Source organism: Natator depressus, chromosome 11 (assembly GCF_965152275.1).
Source record: "Natator depressus isolate rNatDep1 chromosome 11, rNatDep2.hap1, whole genome shotgun sequence".
NCBI lineage: Eukaryota > Metazoa > Chordata > Testudines > Cheloniidae > Natator > Natator depressus.
Window position 1 is genome coordinate 17,134,502 of NC_134244.1, and position 20,687 is coordinate 17,155,188.

A 20,687-nucleotide genomic window follows, 5' to 3' on the forward strand; every position below is an offset into this window, starting at 1 on the left:
GCACAGTGTGGAAGCGAGTGGAGGCTACTGGGGCCACCCCACGTCACGGTGCTCTTCATTCCTACAGTCCGCTGCGGCCTTCATTTGTGAGATGAAGAACTAGCTGAAGGAAAATGATGGTTTTCATTGTACAGCCTATTACAACTCCTTCCCCAGCCTCATCTTTCGGCAACCCACAGGCTTCCCTTTGATCAGTCACAATCTTGTCTGCAAGCAGAGGGGTTTGAATTAAGCTTAAATTACTTTTTAGTTGCCATGTCGAGAATTCATTTGAATGATTGAATTCCATCTGCACGTTTATTATTTCTGGGGCACCGAGGGCTAGTTGACTGGAGAAGGGAAATGGTTTGCACAGTGTTTTGCATGCATATGGTATCATAGAGGTGGTTCTTTAAAATAGTTTTACATTATTTTATTTGCTTCCCATCTCTTCTTTGATATTTTCTTGGACAATTAATTCGTAAATCCATCTCATTAAACCAATTAACTCCAACATGGACGACTTGTCCTTGGGAAAATATATATCTTTAACCATTCCTATAAATGTGATATGAACTTTATTTAGAAATAAGTTTCAAAAAGACAATGCAAGTTTAAATCTGACATCATTACTTAAAATAACAAAATTAAAATGTAACAAATTGCACAAAGTATTAACAAAATAACACTGATCATACAATATCATAAAGATTAACAGGTATTTGCTAAAGAAACAGTAGACCCTAGAAATATCCCAAATATACCTAGTTTACAGATAGATTGCTGTACAAAAGCAGTTATAAATACTTCACAACTAGCAAAAATACACATAACCTTTGAAATAGACTTCCCCTTACATATAAAGTCTTTATAGGAAAAAGATATGTTGAATTAAGAGTTAGCACCAAAAACATTTTTTTTTAGTTTAAAAAAGTTTATCACAAATATGAATTTTATTTCAGTTTTCCAGGATTCCTAGATGGAGTTAAAACCAAGGTGGTCTGAAGGGGAAAAATCAACATACCACATTCAGAAATTCATATTAAATGGTTACAGCGGAAGGAGAAGTAGGTAAACTATAAAAGTAAATACTGCAGTGAGCAATAAAGGCCAGATCCTGCAATCCTTTACTCAGGCAAAACTCCCATTGAAGTCAAATGGCAAATCACTTTGACCCTGATCTTCCAAACACTTTTATGCACATGGTTTATGAACTCAGTGGGGCTGCTCAGATGCACAAGTAGTAGTGGGGATCTGGGTATTTGATTCCAACCATTCTCATACTGTCTCAAACATCAAAACCCTCTTGAAGTATCAACAGATACATGTTAAGGAATTACACCAACTAAAATGCACATACCCCTGGAGAATCTTATGTGAAATTGCACTAAAATAAAAAAAAAATTACAAAGTGTACGTTGTAAAATGTGGTCCAAGAAGGTTTATTTCAGACAATTTGGCGGGCTCAAGTTTATGTTAAAGCAGTGTTTCTACATACAGTTTTAAGACTAGTACAATTATAAATCTTTCTTTAAAAAATGCACTAACTCTGCTTGTTAATATTAACATCAACTTTTAAAAGTTAGTAATCTGTCAATTCAGGAGCATGGCACCATTTAATATTTATTGCTTTTTTTTTCTACAAATATATTTTTTCAAAAATTTTTACAACTTCTGTACAGATATTCATAAAAGTGCAAAATTAAGACATTTTGTATAACAGCTTTTGTGTTCAATTTTCAGTCTCATGCATCACAATAAATGCAGTCTTGTCTTTCCTTATTGCTGTGTCATGAAAATAAGTCAGGAAATACCCTGCTGTGAATCCAACAATTTAGGATGAAGTTTTTCAACAGTTGTTCCTTTCTTTTTTCCCCCTCAGTTCGTTAAGTGCTCCATTCACAACCCACTAGAAAGTCTCTTTATACATCATTAGAGCCTTGGCTGGCACAGGATGAGAAGCTATCATATAAAGAATCACTCAAGGATTCTAAATTGTCTACAACATGACTATCAGAGCTATTTAAAGAAGCTTCTTCATTCTTTCCATTTTCTTCCTTTTGTCCTTCAACCTTGTTCACACAATTCTTCTCTTTTTGTAATAAAATGACATTATTGCTGTTAAATTTATTGAGAGACTCCAGGGAAATTTTAGATAATCTATTCTCAGAATCTTCCCTTGTTTTTTCAGCTTGTTTCAATTTCTGTAATAAGTAAGGAAAATATTAGAAACATATTTCTTACAAAAATAAAGCTATCCTACGTACATAGTCAAATATTTGTTTGTCCAACATTCACAGTGTTAAAGGAATAAATTGTTAGAGGCTTGTACCTAAATCCTCCAGTATAATTAAATGGAATAATAAAGCCCATTTTTGGGTTAAATCATAGCTTTAATGATTCTGCTGAGACAAATAGGACTCAATTTGCAAAACAGTTAAGTCCCATTTACATTTTAAGTGGCAGATTCTGGAATTGGTATGTGTAAAATATCTTCAGCCTCTTCATAGTAATTTAAATTTTCCCTCGTCACTATTTATTTATTTATTGTAAGGGTAAATGAATATTTGTCTATGAATTGACTTTGGAGTCTGCCAAATAACTAACATGCAGTGCACATATTCTGAGGGGGAAAATATATTTTCTGTATGATACAGGCACAAATGAAACTTACTAAAAAATAACCTAACATTTTGCATGTGTAAGGTTATCGATTTCCATGAACCAAAAGCCTCCCTAATAGAAATGAAAGCAACAAGAGAGGAAATTACACTGAACTGATCCAATCCCCACAGACCAGAATCAATCAGATATTGGCTAGATCTACTTTGGGAAGTGTTGTAATTCTGTTGAAACTGCACCAAATGAAACACTGGACAATGTATTAGCACATTATATTAAAAAAAATCACAGTAGTATTATACAAGTGTAATTGCATCCCTTTGTTGGCTACAAAGATCTTTTCAAGACCAGTTTATCAGCTGTTTAGGGAGAAGTTCAATAAAAATGACCTGTCTTTCACATACAGTCTTTTTTTTTATCATGTTACCAACTCATGTTACAGATAATATTATCAAAAAATAACATTGCACATTTGATGGGCACGGAGACCTAGGGAGCCAAGTTTTTTAAATACATATTGTTAAATGAGGTGTGCTATCCCAGTTAGGGTCATTCCTTATTTTTAGTAATAGTATTAAGCAGCAATGACTGGATCAATATACTATTGGCAATCCAAGAACAAACAGTGTTACTTGGTTTCGATGGATAGTTTAGGCCCACCCAAGAATACAGCTCAACCAGAACCAGGAGATCCTGAGTGATTAAACACACAATTTTAACTAGTCATCAGGGTTTGTGGAAAATATTAAGGTTAAAAATATATCAGGCTTTCTTTCTGCCATGTTTATTTAACCCTAGAGATCTTGGGCAATGGGAAGACAGATTAGGTAAAGGAGGGTGCTTGTTTTTTAAGGCTAAATATGTAAAAAAGGGAGGGCATGAAGCCATGCCACCTTAGATTGTGAACTTGTTAGATCTTACAGGCTTAATGTGGCTGCCCAGGTTAGAACTTGGATGAAACCTTTCGGAAAACTTTAAATGACACTAGAAGTAATGTTGGTGACACAGTAGGTGGGACTCTTCTCTTTGGTCCAATAGTGAACGCATGCCCCGACATATTTCAAGGGGGAATTGTATTATTGCAAGTGCCATTTTTCTAGATGAGACAAAACAGTGGTCCTTACCACTGATCTCACAGTACTTTCTGAAAGAGGAGGGATGTAATCCCCAGTATTCCAGACAAATTCAAATTTTGGAAGTTACAGTTGACAGTCCACCCACTTAAAATTCCCTGTAATTTCAGTTTTCAAAGTTCTTCCCTTCCCTTAAACAATGCTGTATAGTGCATACTGACACAGAACAGAGCTGTAGCTCACGAAAGCTTATGCTCAAATATATTTGTTAGTCTCTAAGGTGCCACAAGTACTCCTTTTCTTTTTGCGAATACAGACTAACATGGTTGCTACTCTGAAACCTGACACAGACAGATGCCATATTTCAGTGTAGGCTGAATGAAATGATCCGTATGCGTAACATCTTTAAAACACTTACATAGTGCCTTTTATCCTACAGACTAGCAAAATCTTAAATATTTTATTAAATGAACTATTGATTTTTAATTTGAGTCACATGGCTTTTCTTTGGGGTTTTTTTCTTCCAACTTTCAGCTTTGCTTTGGATAAATAAAATGGGGCTGTTTGGGCATAGACATGGAGGGATAAACATGGGGTTTTGGGTGAAATCCTGGATCTGTTACGTAAATGGCAAAACTTCCATTGGTTTTAATGGGGGATTTCATCCTTTATTTTCTGACAAGAGCTAGAATGTATGTATGGACTGACTGCTCAGGGCTATTTCTGATAGTATATTGTACACTGTTAAATAACAACAAAAACTCTGGATGGGCTGAAAGACAGTGTAAGTCACAGGGGTGGACACGCGGTTAGCTGACTAGTATATTCTACGTACCTGGAACCTCAATAGCGTATAACCTCATGCAAGTCCAATATAAAACAGTACATTGATATAATCACACCCTTGTTAAGGTATTTAATATGGGGGTTACAGGAAATAAACTATACTAAAGAAATTATTGGGACGAAAGGTATCCACACCAAATTTTAACTAAAATCACTGAACCAAATGAAACTGAAGTGCCCAGCATTGAAAACTGAATATACTGCGTAGTAAACACTGCAATGGATGGATGCTCATAATTCTAAATTTGATACACATAAGTCTTATGTGGATACAGTATCTGCTATCCTACAACGGGAAGTAGGAAGGGTGGAAACGGTGTTTCATGTGTTCCTAGCAGTGGGAACACGTGTGATCAAAAGGAATGGGAGGTTATCATTGCCACACTTAATGTGTATGACTGAACCTGAGGCAAAGGCATTTGTTTTCAGGAATAAGTTAAAGATATTTTATGATATATGATTGCCTTTTCATATACGTATTAATGCCAAGGTCAATGGTTTCATTTGGTAAAAGACAGAAGATGGTCTGGGTTTTCTTTTCTCTAACACATTACTACAATACTGTATGAGCAAAGATGTGTGATTTATTGATAGTGTTGGGGTGAGATGCAAAATATTTTTTTCCTTTTCAGCTGATGCTGATGTATGGTTTTCATTTCATATGATACATAATGTCCTCCTTTTCTGGGTTTCTTTCTCCTTTGAACAGTGTTCAGGATTGCCAACCCCAAGCAGTCAACAATCAAGAGTCAGACTCCAAAAATCATGAGACTGGCTTAAAAAAAGCCCCCCCCCCCTTTTTTTAACAATAATACATTTTGTGTTATTTTTATTTGTCACTGGATTTTGTGCTATTAGGGTTCATGTTTACAAGCCTCACTCTGTAACCATGAGGGCTAGAAACATTTTTAGAAAAGAGAGAGGAGAGATTCTCATGTCATACCATTGCTCCAGGAGCTGAAGCTTTAAGGAAAAACACCAGATATCCCCAGTCTCCTAAGACAATCTTCAGATAACAGCAAGTATACAAAGGAAATGTAAATTGGGAGGTTTGGGAGTGGGAGTAGGAACAATTAAGGGAATCATACTAATGTATTAGACAAATTCATTAAGAAGAACTTCCCCCCACAGTTTAATTTGCAAGAGAATTGTGTTTGCATATCATATTAATACATTATGCTGACCTTGGAATAAGAAGTCATGTAATATAATTCTTAATACATGTGGGCAAAAAGTTACAATATGATATTTCCTTAATTATAATTCTGGAAGTAAATTCCATTACATCCAAAACTCCTCCACACAGAAAAGGTTTAAGCACAATAATTTCTGTGAGGATTTCTACAGACAATGCACTGTTCCTGTCGCATGATAATGAAATAACTTACATATCCACTTTGTAAAGGCTAACATGCATTATTTTATTATCAAGAAAGAATCCCCTTTGTTCTTTAACAACCTATTCAGTAGTTACGGAAGGTGAATACCAGTAGGATACAAAATATAGACTATTTGGATACAGAATACATTATATTTCTTGGTTTTCATGGCAGTTTACAAAAACTGCTGTATGAAACAAAAGGAAATCACAAAATAATAAATATTATTAGGATATGTTGATAAATTATAGACATAGTTGGTCAAATTCTGTTCTCAATTACATGCATTTAGATCTATTACTGACTTCAGTGGAGTAGCACAGGTGTAACAAGGAACAGACTTTGCCTCAAAGATGTTAGCTTTACTCATGTTTAAGTCATTAATTTACTAACGCACTTTTAGTGTCAATTCTCACGTGAAAGAATCAGTATCTTCTCCTGACGATAAGGCCCTTCAGTGGGACATATATATATATAAGTATATTGGGAAATTGGATAGCTCAGGGATTTGGTAATGGTATATTAGTTCATATCAAATCTGGTCCAGGTCAGTAGTGACTGAAAGTCATTACTATCAGAAACATGTCACCCTAACTGTGGTCAACCTAACTGTCAGGGAACAAGCATTCCTATCACCACAGCTGGCAATATGAGCAGAGGAATAGAAATGGAAACTGAAGTGCATTCTCATTTAAAACATGGTTCCTTGCTGAGGGCCAAGGCACAAGGCAGGTTCAGTGGGGAGAACTGCTGCTGACCATGCCATACCTGTTCTGAGGTAGACGGACTGATCTATCCTTCAGGGTGGTCAACTCAGCACCTTTTCACAAACATTAAATTCACCCAGATGAAAATACAATAGATACAAGCACAGATTATGTCCTGAGCCAAGATACAGTCAGTACAGAAGATGCCATCAGGGAGCAATTTAAGCCTTCTTGATTCTTATGGTACCTTTGCAGCATCAAGGCTCAAGGCTCCTCTAATTAATGCCAACTGGCTATGAACTCAATGGGACCATACTACAATTGTGAATTGGTGTTGTGCTCCACCCCAGGAACACCCCATATTAGTGTGTGTATGTGTGTAGGGGGGGCAATTGCCACAGGAACTGGCTTTTCCACTTTACATCAGCTGAGTGCTCCCCTAGTCTGCAGGAATCCTCAGCCGGCCACCACCTGAGAGTGGTATACAGTTGCCAGAGGAGGAGAAGGAGAGAATCTAGTCCAGATACTACACACATTAATTAGGAATCAATTTACATTGATTGCAATTTACATTGATCCTCTGCAGCATGGGGCATGGGTCACTTGCGGGTTTTAACTAGCGTAAATGGTGGATTCTCTGTAACTAGAAGTCTTTAAATCATGATTGAGGACTTCAGTAACTCAGCCAGAGGCTAGGGGTCTATTACAGGAGTGGGTGGGTGGGTGAGGTTCTGTGGCCTGCAATGTGCAGGAGGTCTGATTAGATGACCATGATGCTCCCTTCTAACCTTAAAGTCTATGAGTCTATATGGAGATATACTGCAGTCATAAATCAGAATACTTTTTCATTTTGGCAACATTCTAATGAGTTTAGTTAAGACCAGAACTAATGTAATAAAATATCTTAGTGCAACAAATTCAGAAAACAAAGCTAACCTACATGCACATTTAAGAATTGGACATACACATTGAATATTTCTACTTTACTAACAAAGAATTTATGATGCACTTTCTAATTAAAAAGTCATAGGGCCAGATTATGGGTGGGCAGTGGTGCAAGGAGCCTCTTCTCCTTGTGCCTGATATGCTCAGGGACAAGCCACAATTGCAGTCCTAGTGCTAACCTGAACAGCACCAGGACTAGGGCTAGCAAACAGGGACAGGGAAGGGTGGGGTGACGGCAGAGCTATGGCTGCTGAGGAGAACTCATGCTGAACCCCCTTAAGGACTGTAGCCGCATGTCCATTCCTACCATATACCGGTGGAGCTACCATTGTGTAATGTAGCGAGACACTGCCTCCTAGCCAGACTGAGCCTGTAAGGTACACCTGAGCCCCAAATTAGCAAGGAAAATACTGTAGTGTAAACGCATTTTGCATTCTTCTACGTTTAGTTAAACAGTAGTTTAAGGGGCTCAGAGTCAGTTACACACTAGAATAAAATAAACCTTACTTTTGTCTCGCATGCACTGAGCAATTTAGTTTTTAGATTATCACAAAAGTAAAAGGAACATTGCTCCAAGTGAAGTACAGCTGCAAAACACTCCTGTGTAAAAACAACTAAATTGCTATGAGAATTAAATATAGATCAACAAAATCAATACTTAATTGTATAACTCAAGGTCTTTCATTTCAGATCTAATCCCTAATAGGAGATATCAAGTATGCTTGCTTTTGATTTTTTTTTAAATTATTATTTAAAACTACACCACAAGGCAAAACAATTTTCTAGCTTTTTACATTTTTTAATTCCATAAGTTACTTCGCCTGTGTGTATCCAAGGTCATATTGATCTCACCGTCTGTAACTGTTTTATCATTTTAAATTCAGAGTTTTATCAATCTAGATGTCCCGTAGTTGTTACAATAACTGCTTTGCATTTATTACACACTAGGATTAAGCAGTAAAAGACACAGATGCACTACTGTATTTGTTACAAACTACCATATTGCATGCTCAGTAGGACACCTTTAATATATATGCAGTGTCCTCTTATAAAAAAGGCGTTTTGCAGACACAGGGCTGGATTCTGATCAAAGTTACACTGATGTAAATCAGAAGTAACTCCACTGACGTCGATGGAGTCACACTACTGTAACACCATGGTAAGTGAGATCGGGTTCAGGGCCATAGCATTTTGTGTTGCAGAGCCAAGCGTGGTATGAAAAGGTTCAGTATAGCTTTGAGCTGAGGTACAGTAGTTTTCCATTAGACAGACAGAAAGGGACAGAATGCAGTGGTAGTTTCTCAATAGAAAGTGAACAGTCTCCAGATCTCATTTAGCCAAATGGATGAGAACATTAGGTGGACAGGTAAAGCTCTACGGTGAAAATAGTGGTACAATCACATCCAGGAAACTACAAAGGTGAAAGCTGTAACTGCATGACCTCTGTTATATTACAGCAGAGCTAAAAATGTAATGTTTGAACTTTTTTCTCTTTAAAGCGTAACCTTAAATAATAAGTTAAGCCTTGTTCTCCCTTATATACTGTCAGAGGCTTTCATCTATTTTCTAGACTGACGGTAAAATAATTTTTGAAATAATGAATCATTTTTCTTTTTCCTGCTTGAACAGAAATCCCATGATTATTTTGCTGTAGCAGACAATGACCTTCTCAAAGGAACCCCATCAGACTTTCAAGATAAATAATAAAGAAGCCCTCTATTTCCTGCCTCCAGGAAAAATTGCTTTGACATAGAGTATTTGTGAAATTATTGATCTGTTCATCATTTTATGAGAAAACAATATACACTTAGGTGAAAGTAATCTACATATGGTATTATGTGTAGCTTGGTGATACTGTCAACAGAACCAGAAACTTGCATGCCATTTCTAGGACAGGGGAGTAACGTTCTACATAAATATTTAATTTTTTGTGACAAGGAGAATATTTTTGGCCCTTCTAAATTGTAAATAAATTACCTAAGGGGAAATAAAGCTCATTAGCATGAGCTCTGCATGGCTCACACCAGCAGACCTGGACAAAATGGCTATTGATGAATAAATAGCTTGCTGTGGAGCTGAGAGCTGTATTATCGATGGTTTGAATTCTTGTATGATGTGGAAAGTAAAAGACACTGCCTAGTGAATAGAGCTTTATGTGTCTAAAAGCACAGTTTTCATAATATGGCTAGATATATATATCTGCTTTTAAGAAGGGATTAAGTGGATTCAGTTACTCAAAATGAATACTGTGCCCAGTATGATGTTGCACCTAGAAATATAGGCATTATAACAGCAGTAATTACATACCAGTATTACCCTCACAGTTTAGCACGTAATATTATCCCTTTGGTGATACACCAGACTGTTTACATATACACTAGATTAGATATTCTCAACCTTTCATTCTTGCCTCAAAGTTTTGCCCATTTTTAGTACCCAAGATTTTCAAATTCTGAAATGTTCCTGATCAGGTAAGAAACTGGGTGTGCCAAAGTATTATAAGGATGGCTGTTTTCCCATGGCACCATATGATGACTGAGAGGGGACGTGATAACAGTTTTCAAGTTTAGAAAAGGTTGTTACAAGGGGGAGGGAGAAATATTGTTCTCCTTAATCTCTGGGGATAGTACAATAAGCAATGGTATTAAATTGCAGTAAGGGCAGTTTAGGAAAAACTTCCTAACTGTCAGGGTAGTTAAGCACTGGAATAAATTGCCGAGGGAGGTTGTGGAGATTTTTAAGAGCAGGCTAGACAAACACCTGTCAGGAATGGTTTAGATAATACTTAGTCCTGCCATGAGTGCAGGGGACTCGACTAGATGACCTCTTGAGGTCCCTTCCCATTCTATAATGGCTATTGGATGCATGAACTGTACATGAACAAAGTGTGTTTGACAGTGGTTGAGGAGAGAATAATTTGAGCGGAATTTAGTAGAAAAAGATGGCAGCAACAGCATAACAACAACCAGACAACTGTGACCAGAGAAGTTAAAAAAGCTAAACACTCCTGCTTTCTCCAGAGAGAGAAAGCAAGGCCACAAACTGTCAGCAGACATGGAATCACCAATTCTGCTTCTCATGAAGGAAATCCAGTAGACAATTGTGATGCTAACTTCAATCACAGACTCATCACCAGAATTAAAGAACAAATATTTATTTATTCTTTAATTCTGGTGATGAGCCTGTGATTGAAGGATTGAAGGAAAAGGAGGCTGAAACTTTAGATTTTAGCGTTTGAGAGAGTGACAATTAATACGAGACACACAGGGTAAACTTTGCATTTCAGAAATCAATTTACTGTTGTTACTCATGGGGAGAATTAAGTAATAAAATTATTCTGATTTTCTAGTAAAGGGAAAAATTACAGTAAAACATTTCAGACTGAAAGGCCAAACTAAGTTGCTGACAGTTATCTTACTCTACAAAACCATATAAAGTTTAATACTGCCTCTAAACGTTAGCCTTACATTGCCAATGATAACCCATTGAACACCATTTTAGTGAAAACCATGCACACTTAAACTAATGCTTTTACTCTTTACCTTCTTAATCAGTTTTTTATTCAATGTACAGTATTTAAATATCCAGGGTTCTGTTCTGTAGAGGTGGATATGCCATGAAAGTCTGTTTGTTTGTTTGGTAGTTTAAACAGGGAAGGGATAAAATGGGGATATCCTGGCTATTTAATCCAAAATTAGCATTTGTTAAAATTGATTTCTTTTTAAAACCAGGACATCAGTTAGAACTGAATGAGGAATGAAACTGTAAAAACTAGTTCAAACAACCAAGTTATTTTGACAAGATAATTCACAGTGCGGTTCTTAGGGAGCCTGATTCTGCCACATAGACACCAATGGCAAAACTCCCATGGAATCCAATGGAGGCAGGATCAGGCACATACAACATATAATCTTTAATGACTCTCACCATGAGAGTAGTCATCTTTCCCTAAGGCTGACCTGTTCTCAAATGATTTTTCATAAGCATTAGTCACACACTTGCCTGTCTTCATGTTCTACCTTTGACTTTCTATTTATTTTGGTAATTACAAAGAAATTTCTCCCCTCACTCTCCAGTTATGTCCGAGTCCCTTACTGTCTCAGAGTTAGTAACGCAGTGTACTGATGGAAAATGGGATTCCAGTGCACAATGTCTCCTTCAAGACTCAGTAGTGGAGAGTAACTGGGGGTAGATAATGATTTTCTGCTCTAGTAACCCTCCCTATTGGGCATCTGAACTAGATTCTCTTCATGTTAGCCTGTGAACACCCAGAGTGCACCACCTGACCCAACGGGAAAAGGGCAGAAGCAGATGAGGTAGAAATAGCATTTTCAAGTGGCAGCATCAGTAGCAGTCAGCACAACGAAAAACCCTCTTCTCCCTGCTATGAAGAGCAGCAGGTGTTTATACACACAGGGAGACATCCCCACCCCAGTACCCAGCACAAGTAGCTTGACTAGGTTGGGAGATTTGTAAAGGGAAGAAAGAGAACATCCTTCCTCACATGGCTGTAGAGACGGTTCACAGGAGATACTCCATTTAAATTGCTGGAATAGCTAGGGTTGCCAACTTTGTAATTGCAGAAAATCGAACACCGTTGCCCTGCCTGCGGCCCCAAGGCCCCGTCCCTTCTCTAAGGCCCCGCTTCTGCTCACTCCATCACTCACTCTTCCTCACCCTTGCTCTCTTTCACTGGGTTGGGGTGCAGGAGAGGGTGAGGGTGAGGGCTCTGGCTGGGGGTGTGGTGTCTGGGGTTGGGCTGGGGATGAGGGGCTCGGAGTGCAGAAGGGGGCTCCCAGCTGGGGTGAGGGGTTCGGAGTGTGGGGCTCAGGGCTGGGGCATGGGGTTGGGATGTGTGAGGGGGTACAGGCTCTGGGATGTGGGGTGAGGGATCCTGGGTGGGACCAGAAATGAGGGATTCAGGATGTGGAAGGGGGCTCCGGGATGGGATTTGGGAGGGGTGCGGGGTGTGTACTCCGGAAGGGAGTTTGGGTGCAGGAGGGGGCTCAGGGCTGGGCAGGAGGTTGGGGTGTGGGAGGAGATGTGAGCTCCTAGTAGGGGCTCAGGGCTGGGACAGGGGGTTGGAGTACAGGAGGGGGTTTGGGCTCTGGGTGGAACTTACCTCAGGCGGCTCCCGGGAAGTGGCCACATGTCTCTCTGGCTCCTAGGTGGAGGCACGACCAGGGGGCTCTGTGCACCCGCAGGCACTGACCCTGCAGCTCCCACTGGCTGCAGTTCCCGGCCAATGGGAACTGTGGAGCCAGTGCTCGGGATGGAGGCAGCACACAAAGGCCCCATGGCCACACCTCCACCTAGGAGCTGGAGGGACATGCCGGTTGCTTCCCAGGAGCTGGGGACAGAGCTTGCCAGTGTTGCCAACAGGACTTTTAACGGCCCAGTCAGCAGTGCTGACCAGAGCTGCCAGGGTCCCTTTTTGACTGGGTGTTCCGGTTGAAAACCAGACACCTGGCAACCCTTGGAACAGCCTCTAGGGTCCTTGCATGCTCTCTGTGTAAGGGGAGTGGGGAGGGAACACAGGGTCTGTTCATATCCACCAGTTCACCCTACTTCATTTCCAAACACCTTCTTGTGTACTGCTGCACAGGAAACCGCTGCAGAATGAGACTCCATGTCATACAGGCAGCATGCATATACAGCACGGCTTCCCTAACAAATCCTACCTTCCTTGGGCAGCAGAATTACACTGGTTTCACTGCCAGCAGGCCTTTCACACCTGCACTTGTGGAAGCAGGATTTGCCAGTAAGGACTACCAAGTCAAAATTAAGAGGCTTTTTGTGGGGGTTGTTCATAGGAGCAAGAATCTCCTCACTTCCTCTCCACCTCAGGTCTTAAAGTTACAATGTTCAGGTAAAGTCTGCATACTCATGGTTCCATTGGCCAGGTTCCCATATCTCCCCCAACTGGCTACACCAAAACCTCAGTGGAGGTGTATCCCCTCAGCATATGAACTCTCTTAAAACTTGTCCTGATCTGTGCAATGGAAAAGGCAACATTGAGGAGAGATTAGTAAGCTTGGGACTTTTCAGCTTGGAAAAGAGACGACTACGGGAGGATATGTTAGAGGTCTATAAAATCATGACGGGTGTGGAGAAAGTAAATAAGTAAGTGTTATTTAATCCTTCTCATAACACAAGAACCAAATGAAATTAAGAGGTAGCAGGTTTAAAACAAACTAAAGGAAGTATTTTTTTCATGCAACGCACAGTCAACCTGTGGAACTCCTTGCCAGAGGAAGTTGTGAAGGCCAAGACTATAACAGGGTTCAAAAATGACAAACTCTAGTTCTTGTTAGCCTGTGAACATCCAGAGTGCACCACCTGACCCAATGGGAAAGGGGAGGAAGCAGCAGAAGTAGAAATATCAGTTTTCAAGTGGCAGCACTGAGGATAAATTCATTGAGGATAGGTCCATCAATGGCTATTAGCCAGGATGGGCAGGGATGGTGTCCCTAGTCTCTGCCAGAAGCTGGGAATAGGCAACAGGGGATGGATCACTTAATGTTTACTTGGTTCTGTTCATTCCCTCTGAGGCACCTGGCATTGGCCAGTGTCAGTAGACACGATACTGGACTAGATGGACCTTTGGTTTGACCCAGCATGGCCATTCTTATGTTCATCCACAACGGGTCAGGGAAAGACTGAGACCTAAATAGTGATGTTGGTTCAGTGGCTCTTCTTGCCACTTCAACTGGCATTAAGATCAGATCATTTTTTAGAAATGACTGGAACCAAACAAAAACAGGAATCTATCTGTCTGTATTGAAACTTATGCTTCATCCATCAGCAATCAAACCCTGTACATAAGTATATTTCACATACACTTTTTAAAATTTCCTGCAACCAATTTACTTGTTCTTTAGCCCAGAAATTTTGTGGGAAGGGAGGGGCAGAAGCCACAGAGGCGCGCACACACAAAAAACAGAACAGCACACATACAAAAATCAGAACAGTCAAGGCTGGGAAAAAATACCCAAATTTAAGTAAGGGGAGAATTACTCTTGCAATTTTTAAAGTATATTTCAGTCTAGTTAGTTGTGTCAATAAAGAGCTCATAGTATAAGCCAGCTAGAAAATAAATGCTATGAAGGATGTTCCATTTTATGTGGTTTGAATTTGATTAGTGATTAGTCTTGGTGGTTTAAGTCACATGGGAACAATAATCAAGGTTTCTCTACTGCAGCTCTGTAACAACTGGAAAACACTCTGCTGGCTCATGTCCCATACTCTGATGGGATATTAACCTAAAATCTAATTAATCTATGAATGAATTACGGCTCTAGAAATACACTGATTATAATCAATTTTAAGTGAGATCCTAACAGAAGATAAGATGAAGAAAAAGCTGTAAAATTAACAGAGGTTGATAAATTCTGTTTACTATGTCTGATGATTTTTAGGGGGATAATTTTACAATCCATCAAACTTTTGTCAGTTCAAAAGTCACACTGCCAAACGTATGCAGTAAATTAATTTTTAAATTTACATATTTATTAAATATCTTATTGAAAACAGCATGAAGCAAGTCCGGGTTGAATAATAAAGTAACTTATTATTCTAGCAAACAGGAAGCAAACAAAAAACCCACAACCCTCCTATTGAAAAAGACTTTATACTCAGGCAATAATCATATAAATCTCTATCTGAACTAGTTAAGTAAAACAATGTATTATTAAGTCACGCACCAAAATTTACATTAAGAATTATGGCACTGATGAAAAACAATCAAGACAAGAAAATTCATAATTTAAATGCCAAGAAATTCATGGTTAAGGTTGAAATTTTCCATAAGCGTGTTTCTCATCTTGGGCCTGGGCTCCATTAGTGGTGCAAGACAAGTATGGGAGTGGGTGTGGGAAACTGCACGCACTCTGACTTGGCACCGTGGGGAGCTCCTTGGAACCCATCTTCCCTCCCTGCACCTGCAGTAACCCTGAATGCCATTGCCACAGAAGCAGCTTAAGTGTATAGTGGTACCAGCTCAGGAAGTAGCTCACCTACCCAAAGTTTGTTTCTGCACTCACAACATCAGACAGCTCAGCTGCTAAAGGATGTGTTCCAGCTCCATTCTGGACACCTCCCACCAGAAGAAGAATGAGAACCATGTAACTTGATGAAGAATGAGGAAAGGAGCATAGGGATCAATCAGGTGAGGGGAATGGAAAAAAGGAAAGAGGAAAAAACCCTTTGAAATCAAAATTTAAAAAAAGAGAGAAATAATCAGGTGGGGGGTGAGGTGGCTAAGAATGTGTTTGGGGGGGGGGGAGAGAGAGGAGAGAGCAACAATTAGAAACCCTGCCACTGTGGTCGGGCATGGCACAAGAGGTCACAGAAGAGGAGGGTAACAACACACCAACCTGTCACAAACTCCAAAAAAGGTGGATGGGGAACCATTCTGATATGTTTTCCTAGGCACACTGGAAACATCAGAGACCAGTCAAGGAGTCAAGGCAGGAGCCACATTTCAGCCTTATCTATAAATCATTGCTGCTTTAATGATTTTCTGTTATAACTTTGACATGTCCTGGACTCCCACTGCTGTTTCTCCTGTGTTATGTCTCACTGATATGCTGCTGAAATCAATGGAACGTCAGTAATGCCTGTCCTAATGTCCCCTTGATTTCCTTTTCTCAATATCATCTCCATGCCTTTTTTTATGCAACAAAACCCTTTCCAAACCTGGTCCACCAAGTCATTACCTCTACTCATTCCAATCTCCCCTAAACAATCATTTCTTCCAGGCCCTCTGCAACAGGTGATTTGATCTAAACAGACAAAACCAAGTTTTACTTTAGAGGAACCATCCAGGTGTGCATGCATTGTAACCACGTCACCATAACCCTTGTGGTTTCTTCCCCAATCCCTGCTCTCATTAGCTGCTCTCGCTCACAGTATCATCTCCAATATTAGAATGCAAAATGCTTGGGTCAGGGACCATGTCTCTTCATTTAATCTGTACAGTATCTAGCACATCCTGGATGCTAAGGCATACTTTATGCATGTTGCAGAAGAGAAGCAATGTGTTTCTGAACTCCTTCCACATAGCAGTCCAGTAGAAAAATGGAGTGTATTTGTGGTGACGTTGGTTAGGGTAGTAACAAGGTAAAATAAGACTGAGTAGTGTAGTCTGTGGCCTAAAATACATCTGGGCATACACAAATATAGATCATAGACTAATCTAATATTTGTCAGGAAACTCAAGGATCTAGTCCTGTGATGTGTGACTCATCTGGCTCACTCCACAAGGAAATGACAGAGACAAGAAGAGACATGCAGGAAATAGGTGAGTCATGTCAGACACAAAACCAAATGGCAGAGGACACCCTTCACCCTCTGCTGTGGAGAATCATCATAAAGAAATATCAGTAGGAATAAGCAGAGTATGTTGGCACCAAGAAGTGGACTGCAGGTTACACAGCTAGAAAGCTACCATACCTAAAATAGCTGTTAGATGTTGTATGTAACAGACTCACTGAGGGGAACCTTGTGAAGTTTCTTGTCCTCCCTGTGGGTTTTCTCCAGTGACAGAATGATGCAACTCATAGTGTGTGTATTTAGTGATGTGTAATTGGTGGGCTGACCCGACACTGCAGTGAACGTGTAGGAGAAATATGTTTAAGATTTTTTGTCTTGTCGTATGTGTTTTAGAAATGTTACTGCATTATTAATTCTGTTCTGAGATGTGTTATATGCCTCATATTCCTGTATATAAAATAAAGGGGACATTATTGTTATTATAAAAGGCCACTAGGAGGGCTAAAATACAACTGGAATACGTGCACACATACTGTAGCCTATTCGTTAATGTGCATCAATTTTTCTGAGTGATCAGATACATGCCAGACGATGCACAACAACAAACTCATTGGGAAATAATAAAAATCAGTAACTTAAGTTATATTAGGAAATGAACAGTTTGAAAAGTTTTGTTGAAAAACAAAACAAATCTATGTTTGATATATATTGGAGCCTAAGTAAATCTTTAAAATATTAACAGATTCCATGTTTTGAACCAATCAAATGCTTATGAGGATTTAATTAAAATTGCCCCAGTGCACAGACACTGCAATGAGATCAACACAGCAGGATTCCCGAGCTGGCATGAAGCCCCACTGAAGTATGTAGGGCTCTGTGGATGCTACCATAAAATTAACTAATAATAATAATGATTATTTACTTAGCACTGCTATAGCAACTTTTTATGAATTAAACCCCAAATACATCCTTAGTTTCACTGATGTGGAAAGTGAGGCAACAAGAGATTAAGTGATTTGTCCGATATGTCACCCAAAAAGCCAGCATCAGAACTGGGAGTAAAATCCTACTCTCTTGATTCCACAGTGCTGTGCTTTAACTACTAGCCCATGTAGAAATATTAGAGAATTTTTCTCCTTCAGCCAGGAAATTCTCTATACAGACATTAAGGACTGGATTGTACTCCTCATTAGAAGAGATCCTGAAATGCTATGTCAAAACATCAGACCTACAATCTGATCCAAAATCGATTGAAGCTAATGGCATAGTTTCCATTGACTTCGGTGAACTTTGGATCAGGACCTTGGTGTGTTAGAGATATAAATAGGTTAATTTACCCAACTCCCCTAGAAACAAAATTTTGAGCTGCAAACTAAAGCTAAAAAATACCAAATGGAATGCCATCTGCTGCAATGAACAGAACATGACCAGTTCCCAAATGCTTGAGATTCTTTCAAAATAAAGTTTGAAATGGTTTTTGTTATACTCCCGACTGCTTCACAAAAGTTGACTTAACTCAGGTTAGCAAACGCTGGTGTCACCAGCAACTGTAAGCCAGATTCTGATGTATCATTTGGAGCTGTCCAACATTTTAATCTTATTGGTTTGCCCTGTGTAAAGGTTTGGTCATTTTCTACACACACACTATGTACTGGGAGCTGTGGAGGCAATTACTGTCTCTGAGCATATATGGCTGTTGGTTATCCAGTAAATGATCCAAGTCCTCCCATTTGGCACACAGCTCAGATTCCTTTCCCCTTTCCCCCTCAGGATGGGAAGCCATTTCAGGATCACTACTGTAGCCCTGACTGAGTCTGCAGCATTCTCCCCAGCCTGCCTTAAGGCACCCCAATAGGAAGACAGTGTTGGAAGACATGTGGATCTGCTCCCCACACAATGGCACAAAAGCCGTACAGAGCTGAGGTGTGAGCCACCCAAGGTGCCTGCACCACTGCATGGCTCCACCAAAGCACCAATTCTGCCCCCTTTCTGCCCCACAGAGGAAGGAACATAATTTTCACCATGGAGCAATAGAGTAGACTATAAATTATGCCTTCATATTTTAAGTTTCTCCCTAACCAGACACCACTACCACCAGCCCTACCCCAAATGATAGACGTAATCATTAACAACTAACAGAGTTTTGGTCCTTATCAGATAGCTGGAACAGACCATCATCCTCCATGTTACTCAGCTATTTTGGATGGCTACTACTGCTCTTTGACTTACTACCCTGCCTCCGTGTTCCTTCTGGTTCACTATTGTGCTACTAAAACCCAGCATATGCTGGCACAGTACAGATTCCCTTTCTGTACCTAACATTTATAGGAGTACTCGATTGGTAACACTGGAGTCTTTAATGCTACTGTTTGGTGTGGCAGGTTTTCAGTGTCACGAAAAAAAGAAAGAGGAAATTTAATATAAAAAAAGCCTGTAAATGACAGTCTGGTTCTGGCCTTTGCTGGTTGCCAGTGTTATAATGGTAATGGAAAATGCTATAAAAATTAGCTTCAAATTAACAGGAGTTTTATTATGATACAACCTTTTGTGTAGAATCATAGGTTCTCATTCAAAAACACAGTATTTAGTCTTCCTTTTGGTGGAAACCATAGAAAAATGCCTTTTGAGGCTTCTGTGATGTCACTCACACTACCCCAGTACAAGAGTTAGACATTATAGGTTAAATTCACCTAAAGGTAAGTACATAAATCCATATTTGGGCACCTAAATAAGAGACCTGATTTTCAGAGGAGCTGAATACGTAGAACTCTCTTGGATGTCTCTAAAAGCTGCAAGCTTTCAGCACCTCTGAAAATCAAGGCATTTGTTTAAATGTCTAAACATGAGTTTAGGTGCCTAACATTAAGAACCCAAGCTTGAAAAAACTGGCCAGTGTTTTTACCGATGAGGGCCCATGAACAGGACACTACGGTTAGGCTTTGCAGTGTTATATAACTCTTGCAAAAATGACCACGAACAAAGTATGTTATGCTTATTTGGTTCTACTCATCAGTGTCAGGCAGCCTAATAAACGTACCTCTTGCATTTCAAATCCATTTTGTAGCTTTGTGCATGTGTAACCTCTCCCTCTCTGACAGCCACACCCGCTAACTTTGCTGCAGATTCAGTGTCTCAGTGAAGTTTAAACACTCCTGCCATAAAAAGTCATGTACTATTAATGCATGGTTAACATTTTAATTTTAAAATACTCTGCAATATAATTTATTCATATTTAATTTCCTCATTGCCACCCACTTGTGTTTTATTCGACATCCACTGAAATTCATTTGAGGCCTTGTTTTATAGTATGCCTAATAGTGTATTTAATTTTACAGACAAGATGAGTTCATGTTTAACAGGATATCAGAGGGATCACTTTTAAATGCATAGCAATTATTCAAATAATTCTTCAAATAACCACCTGGTTTCTTGTTTACTAAGAATAACAGAGTAGTTAAAAAAAAATCCCTGCGGCTATAGGCATTTTATAATTAGAGAAGTTTTAGCAACCTTTATTAATGATCAAGCAAAGAATGGAGTAATCCACAGAAGGCGGCAGTACTTGGAGCTCAGCTGTCAGGATGCCTCTCAGTGACAAATAGAGGGTAGTTCAGGCTGGGAGGACTCAGATATGTGCCACTAAAGTTTACATCACTCTTCTGAGCTTTTGTGAAAGGTTATTAAATACATTTAAATTACTCAGGTGTATCTTACAAACTTCTCATATAATCTTTGTCACTCATTGCTATTAAGTTTGCTGAGTCCCCTGTTGATTTATCATACTAGATACAACTATTGCTTTTCATGAGTGCTGCATGGGGACTGAAATCCAAATGCCAAGGTCTTAAAAAATTTGTTAGAAG

General features: G+C 39.4%; 1 protein-coding gene across 11 annotated transcripts in view; it reads right to left on the reverse strand.

The window, feature by feature from the left end:
- Positions 1 to 450: 450 nt before the first annotated feature.
- The window catches only part of NCKAP5 (NCK associated protein 5), a 587,437-nt gene continuing 567,200 nt past the window's right edge, over positions 451 to 20,687 (reverse strand). For 5 of the 11 annotated variants that reach the window (XM_074967242.1, XM_074967246.1, XM_074967244.1 and 2 more), the window contains one exon: positions 454 to 2,183. In XM_074967242.1, coding sequence (XP_074823343.1) covers positions 1,902 to 2,183 — 282 coding nt within the window. In that variant the 3' untranslated portion in view covers positions 454 to 1,901. Of the gene's footprint in view, positions 2,184 to 20,687 lie in introns of all 11 variants that reach the window. The other 6 variants (XM_074967249.1, XM_074967241.1, XM_074967248.1 and 3 more) reach the window with 4 other exon arrangements.